The 11,797-nt window shown below is 48.7% G+C and overlaps 5 protein-coding genes across 5 annotated transcripts; 2 read left to right on the forward strand and 3 right to left on the reverse strand.

Moving 5' to 3' along the window:
• Window positions 1-81: 81 nt before the first annotated feature.
• Window positions 82-3,070, forward strand: ARB_07503 (uncharacterized protein; the record flags this gene model as incomplete). The annotated part of the gene is made up of 3 exons (XM_003014152.1): window positions 82-675; window positions 743-2,389; window positions 2,456-3,070. 3 exons carry the CDS (start codon window positions 82-84, stop codon window positions 3,068-3,070), a joined length of 2,856 nt encoding a protein of 951 aa, XP_003014198.1.
• Window positions 3,071-5,194: 2,124 nt separating this feature from the next.
• On the forward strand, window positions 5,195-6,469 carry ARB_07504 (uncharacterized protein; the record flags this gene model as incomplete). The annotated part of the gene is made up of 3 exons (XM_003014153.1): window positions 5,195-5,301; window positions 5,367-6,004; window positions 6,075-6,469. The coding sequence occupies 3 exons, from the start codon at window positions 5,195-5,197 to the stop codon at window positions 6,467-6,469; spliced, it is 1,140 nt and encodes a 379-aa protein (XP_003014199.1).
• A 457-nt stretch (window positions 6,470-6,926) lies between these two features.
• Window positions 6,927-8,037, reverse strand: ARB_07505 (uroporphyrinogen-III synthase (UroS), putative; the record flags this gene model as incomplete). Its single annotated transcript, XM_003014154.1, has 2 exons — window positions 6,927-7,576; window positions 7,764-8,037. 2 exons carry the CDS (start codon window positions 8,035-8,037, stop codon window positions 6,927-6,929), a joined length of 924 nt encoding a protein of 307 aa, XP_003014200.1.
• A 776-nt stretch (window positions 8,038-8,813) lies between these two features.
• On the reverse strand, window positions 8,814-10,301 carry ARB_07506 (uncharacterized protein; the record flags this gene model as incomplete). The annotated part of the gene is made up of 4 exons (XM_003014155.1): window positions 8,814-9,280; window positions 9,472-9,681; window positions 9,738-10,060; window positions 10,120-10,301. 4 exons carry the CDS (start codon window positions 10,299-10,301, stop codon window positions 8,814-8,816), a joined length of 1,182 nt encoding a protein of 393 aa, XP_003014201.1.
• A 715-nt stretch (window positions 10,302-11,016) lies between these two features.
• On the reverse strand, window positions 11,017-11,589 carry ARB_07507 (uncharacterized protein; the record flags this gene model as incomplete). The annotated part of the gene is made up of 1 exon (XM_003014156.1): window positions 11,017-11,589. The coding sequence occupies one exon, from the start codon at window positions 11,587-11,589 to the stop codon at window positions 11,017-11,019; it is 573 nt and encodes a 190-aa protein (XP_003014202.1).
• Window positions 11,590-11,797: the final 208 nt, after the last annotated feature.

Raw genomic sequence — 11,797 nt, forward strand, 5'->3', positions numbered from 1 at the left:
CCCGCCACTCCAGGTCTTCCAGCACTTGTCACAAACCTGTTTGCACCGCCAGAGGTTAAGGGAGCCCGTCTAGCAGTTTAAATGGCAGCTCCGCAGGGAAACTACCCGCCTCCGGGTCAAGAGGGCTACGGTCAGCAACAACCAGAATCACAACATCCACGAAGACCTCCAATTCACACTGTTTTAGGCGCTCCTGGAGCACCCAATGCGCCTCCGCATGATAGCGCGCCTGCTCCAGCACACTCCCATGGCCGAAAGAAACGTGCATACGCCAACCAAGCATTCGACTTCGGTGTTGGTGCCAACGCTGCCCTAAACCAGCCGGGAGTGGGAGCTGAAGGGTATGGATATCCAGGCGCTCAGCAGCCACAGGGTTATCCCCAGGCAGCTGTGTATCCTGGCCAGCAGCAAGCTCCAGTGCCGGCTGCACCCTATCCTGGCGCAGATGCGGGATACCAGCCGCCTGCTCCCTCATATCCGCCTCAGCCGGGCCCTGGTATGGCACAGATAACGCAGCAGATGGGACAAATGAGTATGGGAGACCAGCAACAGCCGCAACCTGGAATGCAGCGGCCGGTGCAGCTCAATCAGCTTTATCCAACGGACCTACTCACACATCCATTCAATGTTGCCGAGCTCGACTACCCTCCACCTCCAATTGTTCTACCTCCAAACGTAAGTTGAAGATTTCATGCTTTGTACTACAATGAGAGTACTCGAGTTTAACTTGGCATGCTTTTAGACAAGCGTGACACCTTCGGTGTACGCAAACTGTCCCGCACAATACGTTCGGTCTACTCTCAATGCTGTACCAACTACCAACTCTCTCCTGAAGAAGTCACGCCTGCCTTTCGCCCTTGTTATCCAGCCATATGCCTCCCTTCACGACTCCGAGGACGAGATTCCAGTTGTGTCGGATCAGGTCATCTCTCGATGTCGGCGTTGTCGCTCATATATCAACCCTTTCGTTACCTTCCTCGACCATGGCCACCGTTGGAGATGTAACATGTGCAGCTTAACGAATGACGTACCACAGGCGTTTGATTGGGATGCTGCAGCACAAAAGGCGCTGGACCGATGGCAGAGACCAGACCTCAACCACTCTGTTGTAGAGTTTGTTGCTCCACAGGAGTACATGGTCCGACCACCACAGCCACTTGTCTATCTCTTCCTGATTGATGTTAGTTATGCATCAGTTACCAGTGGACTGCTGGCTACCGCCGCGCGCTGCATTCGGGAAAGCCTCGACCGGATACCAAATGCTGATCGCCGAACCAGAATCGGCTTTATCGCAGTTGATTCTAGTCTTCATTACTTCACCATCCCCCGCGATGGATCGGAGAGCTCTGAGCCTAATATGTTAGTTGTTAGCGACTTGGATGAACCTTTCATGCCCATTCCCGGCGATCTTTTGATAACTTTGGCTGAATCCCGCGAAAACATCGAGAGCTTCCTTGATAAACTACAAGAGATGTTCCAGAATACCCAAAATCCTGGATCTGCCATGGGATCTGCGCTTAGAGCGGGCCACCAGCTCATCGGACCTGTCGGTGGTAAGCTTACCGTTTTGACTGCCTCATTACCGAACATGGGATTCGGTAGCCTAGAGATGAGAGAAGATAAGAAGGTCCTCGGCACAAGTAAGGAGAGCAGCTTGCTGCAGACCGGCAACAGCTTTTACAAGAGTTTTGCTGTTGAATGCTCCAAACAGCAGATATCCGTTGATATGTTCTTGTTCTCCTCTCAATACCAAGACGTGGCCTCTCTCAGTAACCTGCCCAGATACACCGGCGGTCAGACATACTTTTACCCTGGCTGGAATGCCGCCAGGAGTGAAGATGCCATCAAATTTGCAAAGGAGTTCTCTGACTACTTGTCATCCGAAATTGGCCTCGAGGCTGTCCTTCGTGTTCGCGCAACCACTGGCCTACGGATGAACACGTTTTATGGCAACTTCTTTAACAGGAGTTCTGATCTCTGTGCTTTCCCTGCTTTCCCCCGTGACCAGGCCTATGTTGTAGAGGTCGCCATTGATGAAACCGTCACCAAACCCGTCGTGTGTCTGCAGACTGCTGTTTTGCACACCACTTGCAATGGGGAACGAAGAATCAGGGTTCTAACTTTGGCTCTGCCAACTACTCAGAATTTGGCCGATGTATACGCTTCCGCTGATCAGTGTGCTATTGCTACATACTTCAGTCATAAGGCTGTTGAGCGTACTCTCGGAGGTGGCCTCGACGCAGCCAGGGATGCCCTACAGGCTAAGATCATAGAGCTACTCTCTACATATAGAAAGGAGCTGGCTGGTGGCAGTGTAGGCGGTGGTGGTCTGCAATTCCCTGCTAACTTGCGTGGACTACCCATCTTATTTTTGGCAATGATGAAGAATGTGAGTAGATTCACTATCCCCTTCATATGCTGGCGGTATACAGTCATGCTAACAAATGGCCTCTAGCTTGGTCTCCGAAAATCCGCTCAAATACCTACCGACATGCGATCCGCTGCTCTCTGTCTCCTCTCTACTCTGCCTCTTCCTCTCCTCATCCAATACATTTATCCCAAGATGTACTCTCTTCACGACATGCCCGATGACGCCGGCATCCCTCACCCGGAAACCGGAAAAATCGTGCTCCCACCTCTGACTAACCTTTCATCCGAGCGTCTTGTGCCGCATGGCATGTATCTGATTGACGACGGCCAGACTCAGTTCCTATGGATCGGTCGCGATGCCGTACCACAGCTTATCAACGATATATTCGGGCTCAGCGACAAGTCTCTTCTCCGAGTAGGCAAGCAGGTCCTGCCCGAGACAGAGAATGACTTCAATGAGCGTGTCAGGGCAGTCATCAGCAAGAGCCGAGACAAGTTGTCGCGAGGCGTAGGAAGCATTATCTCGCCCCATCTCTACGTAGTGAAAGAAGACGGCGAGCCTGGACTAAGACTATGGGCACAGTCTATGATGGTAGAGGACCGCGCAGACCAGAGCGTTAGTCTGCAGCAGTGGATGGGCCTGTTGCGAGAGAAGGTAAGCCTCCCTCCCTCTTCTTTGAGGATCTGGCCATGCAGCTAACATATGTTACAGGTCATTCAGTAAATGCATCTCAGTACTAGACGGGTTGGTTTTGACTGTCCTTTTTTGTGTCTTCGCTATTTTTCATCGTTAACGCCAGATAATAATATGCGAGGCTTAGTGTCCAAACAAAACTAAATATAAGATCTTCTTTGGTACATCCAGCCTCTGAACTTTTGATAGCTATTTATATGATTGTATATCATCTCAGAGGTAATAATAGATGCATAACTGCTGTGATTTCTACATGTAGCATGCTAGTTTGTATGATCAGCTGAATATATATATTAACCTGGGAGGCTTCTACCATGCTACAGAGTATTTCCAGCCAGGTAGGCTGTCTCTCCTGGAGTTCTTGATCCCAGGCCGTTGTTCTTCATGTGGCTCGCATGTTTATATCTGTTCGAACCCAAGTATAAACACTGGCACATAAGAAGGTATCATCTGATGGCCCTGGAGCCCTGGATATAACCACTTGAATCCGGCATACGGTACCTAGCTTATATTCCAGAACGACGGCCTCGAATGATACCGTAATTATCATCTTCACGTATTATTATCACGGATAACGCGAGCTGGGATCTTTTAGGCCAAGCGGCAGGCTGATCCGACTTCGACGCAGACACTATTCCGATAGCAGCACTCAATAGCAGGGGCAGACGTCACCCGGGCGCTATCTCGACGAGCGATCTGTATGAATAGCGGGCGAATAGCATGCTGAAACATGGGCTCTGGAGACGGCGCAGCCTGGATATCACTGGGAGATAACTCCTCAGCCTGTAACTCCCAGCAGCACCCGAGTGGTGACCGTCCTATAAATAAACTGCGTGCGTCGTATAGCAAGACGGCCAGCAAGCAGCCTGACGGCCGTCTTTGTCACTGCATCGCATGCTGCGCCTCCGGCTGGCTGGGGAGTTGTCGACATGTAACCGCCGGCCCCCTTTTTTGCTCGACCGGGATGTTGCTGGCGTTTGAGAAAGCGCCTTTTAGCCGCCGGTTTCACGGCGAGGGGCCAGTTTATTAGTCGACCGGGTCAGCGATTGTTGATATAGCAACAGACGGCCGTCTCTCTCGATTCCTGTCGCCGTCCTCGCCCTTCGCTGCCCTTGACCGAACGAGCTCGAGTCCTCGCGGCGTCTCTCTGCCCTCCTCCTGCGCCTCTCCGGCTGTCTTGCGAGCCACTCCGTGCATTGTAAGCTTTAGTTACCCCTCAGTCCATCACATTTCATCACATCTTGGGCGAGAGCAAAAGCAGCCTCCCCTTGCTCCCCCCGTCGTCCTCCCCGGCCCGTCCCAAGGCAGATTGTCGGCAGGATAAACAGCGCCGTGCTGTGCTTCTGTTGCGCTTCGTCTCGACTGCCTGTGAGCTGTCGTTTTTTTTTTTTTTCTCCCCGTCGTGTGTCGTGGTCCTCCGTGTTGCCGCAACCTTGTGTTGCCTCTGGAGTCGAGTCGAGGTCTAACCACTGCCTATCCCACCAGCTATTTTTAACGAAACGGCCTGCCAGCCAACTCGCAGAACGACCGGAAACCCAAACGGCAACGCGTGAACCAAGCCGGTAATCGTCTCGTCTGTCTGCTCGATCGTTGGAATAGAACGGTACTGTTTGGGGGAGAATAAGGGTTAAAGGGCCGACTATAGCTGCTCGCCCCGCGCTAGGCCAGACGGTACGTCACGGCGCCTTATATCTCCTATTCTATACTCGGAGGACAGCCCGGTCCCGGTCGCACTGGGCCGTTGAGGGCGTGAAAAAGGGGGGGAAAAGCCGACACCGTCTACTCTCAAATGTAAGTGACGCTGGAGTTCCTCGCGGTTTCAAGCCGGGCCCCGGGGCCGGTGGTGTTATTCAGGCGCAAATGAATAGGCAGCCCCTTATTCAGGAGACCACTTGACCACTTGAATGCTGATACATGGACCTCTCATTACAGATTGTTCCCCTCTTCTCCTCATCTCCTCACTTCTCGTTCCTCCTCCGAGCCATAGACCCGAAGAGTCTCTCTCTCGCATACTCTAACTCGTCCTGAAACCATTCCTCTAATGTCTGTCTTTGCTAGGTAGCTTTGTTTCATACCTACCACTACCAGCCAATATCCGGGAGCTTTTGCTATCCTTGACACAGAGACACCATGGTTCAACCAGCTCCCAACGGGGGCTCGAGGAAGATATCCTTCAACGTCTCTGATCAGTATGATATCCAGGATGTGATAGGCGAGGGAGCGTACGGGATTGTCTGGTAATTCTTGAACTCTCCCGCCGTTCAATACTTGATAACCGTGCCTAATTGTTCCCCATATCTAGCTCTGCTGTGCACAAGCCGTCAGGTCAGAAAGTTGCCATCAAGAAGATCACACCTTTCGACCACTCCATGTTCTGTCTTCGCACTCTACGAGAGATGAAACTACTTAGATATTTCAACCACGAGAACATTATATCCATCCTTGACATTCAGAAACCCCGCAACTTCGAGAGCTTCACTGAAGTCTACCTTATTCAGGTACGAGCTATTTCATATGGGGAGTATCGTTGTATGGATCGTATTAACACACTGTCGCAGGAATTGATGGAAACCGACATGCACCGAGTCATCCGTACCCAAGACCTTTCTGACGACCACTGCCAATACTTCATCTATCAGACTCTAAGAGCACTTAAGGCCATGCACTCTGCCAACGTGCTCCACCGTGATTTGAAACCGTCCAACTTGCTCCTCAATGCAAACTGCGACTTGAAAGTTTGCGACTTTGGACTTGCTCGCTCCGCTGCCTCGACAGACGACAACTCCGGATTCATGACTGAATACGTTGCAACCCGTTGGTACCGCGCCCCAGAAATTATGTTAACATTCAAAGAATACACCAAAGCCATCGATGTTTGGAGCGTCGGCTGCATTCTTGCTGAAATGCTCAGCGGCAAACCCCTCTTCCCCGGAAAGGACTGTATGCTTGCTCTATCTCCCAATACCTAACTTAAACCCCCCTTATTGCATTGGCTAATAATAATGTTTAGACCACCACCAATTAACCCTCATCTTGGACATCCTTGGAACGCCAACGATGGAGGACTATTACGGAATCAAATCCCGCCGTGCACGAGAATATATTCGTTCCCTACCATTCAAGAAGAAGATTGCGCTGAAAGCCATATTCCCCAGGACTTCTGATCTGGCATTAGATCTATTGGAGAAACTTCTTGCCTTTAACCCTGTCAAGCGCATCACAGTTGAAGAAGCACTGCGTCACCCTTACCTGGAACCCTACCATGACCCAGAGGATGAACCCTCTGCGGATCCCATCCCAGAGGAGTTCTTCGATTTTGATAAGGATAAGGACACACTGAGCAAGGAGCAGCTCAAGCGTACGTTAAATCTCCTCTGCCGCCTATTATACTTTACAGTCAACTAACGTATTATGAATATAGTCCTTATATTCGAAGAAATCATGCGTTAGAGTTCCTTTTTATCTCCTCTTTTAACATTTCGTTCCCATTTCCTACTTGTGATATCTAACTAACAATCTCTCCACCGCCTGTTCTCTATTTCCCATTTTTTCGTTCTACAAATATTGAAAAAGAAATGTGGAAACCACACGCAGTGTGCGATTTAAGGTACAAATGGCTGGGCCTAGGGAAATCCGCTATCTTTGACAGTAGCCTATATCATTGCAGTCTTGAATCAATGTCTATATGCTTTGGAATTTTGATTAGTGCCTCGTTTTATAGATAGTTTGTCGGTAATGCTGTTTTGAGATATCAACTTCCATAGCCACATAATGTTACACTTACACTGTCTTTGACTTTTGATGTTAATTCCAGCATTTAATGAATGAGTTTTCGGATTTGAACGGTCTATACTTAATGAGGTTATCTGTCTTGCTCTCTAGACCTTTTCCACTCTTCTATAATAGGCTCAATTCCCTCCCACAGGCCGCCAGGGGAAGGCTTCTCAGCACATACGTCCGGTTGGACCCCAAAATTGGAGACCAAATGGTCCCTCGTAGTCGGCCCAATGGTTGCAATTCGATAGTCAAACCTTGACCACCTGCTCGGTGTCCTCTTCTTTCCAGGGGCCTGTACTGAAGACGTATGGTCTTCTGGCTGATCTTCCTCTAGGAGTCCTAAATGTTGCAGCATTACCTTACACCCTGAAGGTGAGAATACCACAACCCATATTAACTGTTTATGCAGACTGGTATTTCCCGCAGATATATTGGCCTTATCAGCCCGTTCCTCCATCTCAAGAGCTGCTAGAAAATCCTGCCCAAAGCTCTCCATGACTCCGGTCTCATAGACAACCATCGTAGCAACTCCGATGCGCTCTTCTTCGTCTAGAGACGGCGACATGAGTGTCTTCGGTATTATATCACGATGCTGTTCGCCAACAAGGAAAAGAAGAGGTAGCTTTTCCCTTATACCCCCCGAAGGCCCATTTTCATCTGATGTATTCCGCTGTAGACCGTTATAATGGGCGAGAATTAGGCCAGAGAGTTTCTCTCCGGTGCCTGCCTCTTCGCCTATAACCTGCGAATGCGGGAAGTAGACATCGCACAGTGACTTGAGAGACCTATACGTTGCTGGGCCCACGGAGTAAAACGACAGAGAGTGAGAGAGGGTTACGGTGTGGTTTTCTAATAACGAGCGAAGAGAGACTCTGTTAGCCGCCATATCCTATATCCAGCAGCGTAGACGGCCGACACTTACTCCCTACCTCATCCTGTACCATCCGAGAGAATCCTTCAACTGCCCTCTGGCTAGTGAATATTATTCCACCATACTGTTTAGCCACGGCACCCGAGAGGATCAAGTCTTTCACCTTTTGTAGGTTATTGTGGTTTAATTTGTGTTCCAAGACCGGGATGAAACACGGCTTGAAGCCCTTGGACGGCGAAAAGTGCTCCTCGTAGCCATCATGAGGAGTTGATTTTGTTTTAAGGAAATATATCGGGATCTCTTTGGTAACAGGTAATAGAGACATGATTAAAAACTGGCGGATACATAAGTAATTAACTTGCAAGAAAGATCAGTGTTTGGTAAGAAGGTATTAATTAGGCTAATGTAATAACTAAGCTTGACCGCGGTACCTCGGAAGCCGCTAAACTGTGCCAGATATCTACTTCATTATATAGATATTTTCAATAGCTATGTATTCATTGTATCCCGTGTATTATCAGGCCTCTTCGGGATCGATGGACTTCATCATCTCCGTGAACGACGACTAGCACACCCACTGCTATCAACACCAGCGTAATGCTGTGACTGTACGGAGTAAGCATGTTGTGTCCACTGGCATGACACCCGGTGCCTGCTTATATCACAATACCCCGGTACGGACTATATCCCCTACCATAGGAGAATCCATGAGCGGAACTGTTCGGCATAGGGTCTATATCTCCACTGCGGGTGTGTCAGTAGGCCAATAGATTGTATCCAGGTTGAACCGTGTATGTAAGTCGAGGGAACTTAGACGAGATGGTCCCCGTTGGAAAATGAGTGCGGCTGCGGCTCCAATGTACGCCTTCGTCATTCGATGAATCGCGCACAGTTCACACAGCGAAGGTTCGTGGGAAGTTAGATAGTTAGAAATATGCAGCCAGCATATATATACCATCTTTACACAATTCCTGTAGTATGAATGAGGTGAGCTGATGAAACAGTACTCCATACCTTATAAACCAAAAGTTCGTAAAGCCTTCATCCCACAGCCACCTGGCGAACCTCTCGGCTCGCTCCCATACCAAGAGTCTACGCCAATCAAATCATGTCACTTATCCAGGCGAGAGAAAGAGATCTGAGTAGAGACGCTGGGGTACCTCTCCCTTGGGGTTCATAACTGAGCGGTCCAGATAAAATCTCCGTCAAAGACGCCAGGTCTGTCTTACTAAACTCTGGCGGCAGCTTCTCGGATTCTTCGATGGGAAATTCTTCTTCGTCTTCATAGCCATCGAGAGCTAAGAGCTTAGCGTCATCCTGATTGTAGTTGAGTTCAAGATACTGGTAGAATCCCATATCTCGGGCGGGGGTACTATCAAGCATATTTCGAACATTGCTTTCCAAGGCATTACGCCACATTAATGGCGGCTGTCCAAGGACTCGTTTCAAGCCAACGATCATGTCCATCCGGTCTGCTAAGAATGCATCCATGAATGTCCTTCCGGTGATAATTTCAAATATCTTGGAAATCTTCCTGTCAGCAGTTTTCTCACGCCTTTTTGAGGCAGCTAGATACTGACTAAACAGCCAATGCTCCACATATCGACATTCCTATCCAGAGGTTGCGCATAGACCGACTCAGGTGCGCGCACATGCCAGGGAGTGGACAAGCGACTTGGTGGGTTCTCGTGAAAGAATGCTGTGTGGGTGTTAATTAGTACCTTGAAAAAAAAGCCTTTTGACAGATTTGAATATTTACCGTTCCCTAAGTCAGCAATCTTAACGTCCACATCGTCACCGCGGATCGAAGCTGGCCGGACCAAATAAGGAGGCATCGAAGGCGGAGGGCTTTGGCCGTCTGTCATTCGAACCCTGCCAGTCACCGGATTTCCCAAGTAAGGCATAATCTTATCTTCCGATATTCGAGATACAGCAGGTGCAGAGTAGAGGATATTTTGAGAATATAAATCTTTATAATTATGAGTAGCAGCCCTCTTCAAGTTATAGGGTAGCAGCATGCTTTACCTCCATGTGCAATGCCGCATTTCCAGAGGTAGTCCAGGCCGAGGGCTACTTGGTAACCGACGTTTAACGCAGCCTGCTTTGGCAAGCGTTGTCCGCGCTGAGCGTCTATCCGAGACCGAAGGTCCATGCCCATGACCGGGAATACCAAACCCATGTATGGAGTTGCGAGCTCAAAGTGGTCAAGGAGCTGGAGCACTGAAGCACGACCTGGGTGGTCAACATTTGCCTGGGCAACGCTTGAATGTTGAAGGTGGTGTAGAACTTTGAACTCTTGGGAGCTATCGTTCATATTGATAATCCTCACGGCCACATTGGAGGAGGTCCTATTTGTCATTTAGTTCCAGCTCTGTCATTCCGGCTACGAAGACGGAGCCAACTATACAGGTTATCTCTCGCCAGCCAGACAGTTGCGAATCCACCCCATCCAAGCTTATGCAGAACACGGTATCTACCGCCCTTGAACTCATTCCCCAATATCACTGGAAAGTATCGTCCCGTGTGATAACCGTTTGGGTCCTCGACATCGATGGTACATTCATACAACCGAGTTGTAGCAGTTGACATGCTGACACAAGGAACGAGCCTTTGCAGCATCAAATACGGCAGACAGAGACTATAAGGGCAGGGTAATGAATAGCATGCTCTGGAACGCATACTGAGTTACAGAAAGAGAAGTTGAGATATTCGTGAGCTTTTTGTTATATTTCAAGATGTTGAGCAGCCGCAAAATCATTAACTAGGGTCAAATAGCTAAGTAATTAGTTATATGTCAAACGATAGCAGCCGAAGATGAAATGATTGGTTAAAAGCAATATTCGAACAAATATCCGTGTGTATTTCCTGATAACGATGAGCTTGTTAAGGAGTAGTTACAAGCAGAATTTGCAGCGCCAATAATTAAACGGATGCTGGACGACTAGTTAAGCTACATATCCTGACATCCAAGAGCCTATGGCGGTGCGTTTGTATACAAATCTAAGTATGGATGTGTTACCTGGTGGTTGGGGACCGGCTAATGACACTAGGACAACAATCAAGAATACTTACACAGCCTGAGAAAGAAGCTCACCGAGAGATGCTTGCTACTCTTGAGCCAGAATTGCCGAGGCTGAAAAAGGAGGTACAGGGTTGAAACCATCAATTTCCAATTGTAAGTTTTTAGGTTCAAAATGCTGTGAATAGAATATAGATTGAGTCTTCTTACATATTAACTCTCGAGTTCCTTGCTATCTACGTGGGCGACCACTAAGCACATTGAGATCTTCATCCCTTGCTAATATCAAACCGGATGCCTCGCAACGTTCGTAAACAGGTCAAGCTCTTTCTGGTACTTTCCATCCCATCTCCAATCCTCTATATGAAAACGTCTGCCTTCATCTAACAGCCTCCATATCCTTTTTCGATTTCTTATGCGTAGTGGAGCATTTTCTAACGAATTTCCTGGCTCGAAGGCCTCCACTTGAGCAAGCTTCCGGACGAGTTGCTCCCAGTCCCAGAAGTCATCTTTAGAGTATGAAGGTTGGCTGTTACTATGTTGTAATGGCTGACTTTCGAGGATGGCTGGATCTAGATCCCAGAGCCATGGAAGAAGCTGTTGACGGAATAGAAGATCACGCCAGATATTTGGTGATAATTCGTAGGTGCATGCCACCCCAGGGCCAGCAAACGGGTGGAGATGGAGGCAGATGTGCTCAATTATCTCCGTTGGAAGCTTCTTCATCAATATGGACTTCTCAGAAAAGCCAGACCGGCGGCCTTCAGGAAGAGGCTGAAGATAGCTCAGAATTTCAGATGTAAGGTTTTGTATGGGGTATGGTTCTACTTCATATTCCTGCGGATTGAAAATAAGCATGAGAAAGTAACCTGAGAGTGGGAATCGAGAGGCATACAAAGACTTCTGGAATACCAATTGGCCATCGCGCTTCACAAATGCAAGCTCGTCTAAAGTAGTAAAAGTGTGGCTCCAATGGCTTACGAATGGTAACCGAATATTGTAGAGCACGATTTTTAGATGCGCATACCCGATTTTGTAACACCTCATAGAATTGGCTGAGGGTTCT

This window comes from Trichophyton benhamiae (assembly GCF_000151125.1).
Source record: "Trichophyton benhamiae CBS 112371 chromosome Unknown Abenha-F-W-01a06.fp72, whole genome shotgun sequence".
Lineage (NCBI taxonomy): Eukaryota > Fungi > Ascomycota > Eurotiomycetes > Onygenales > Arthrodermataceae > Trichophyton > Trichophyton benhamiae.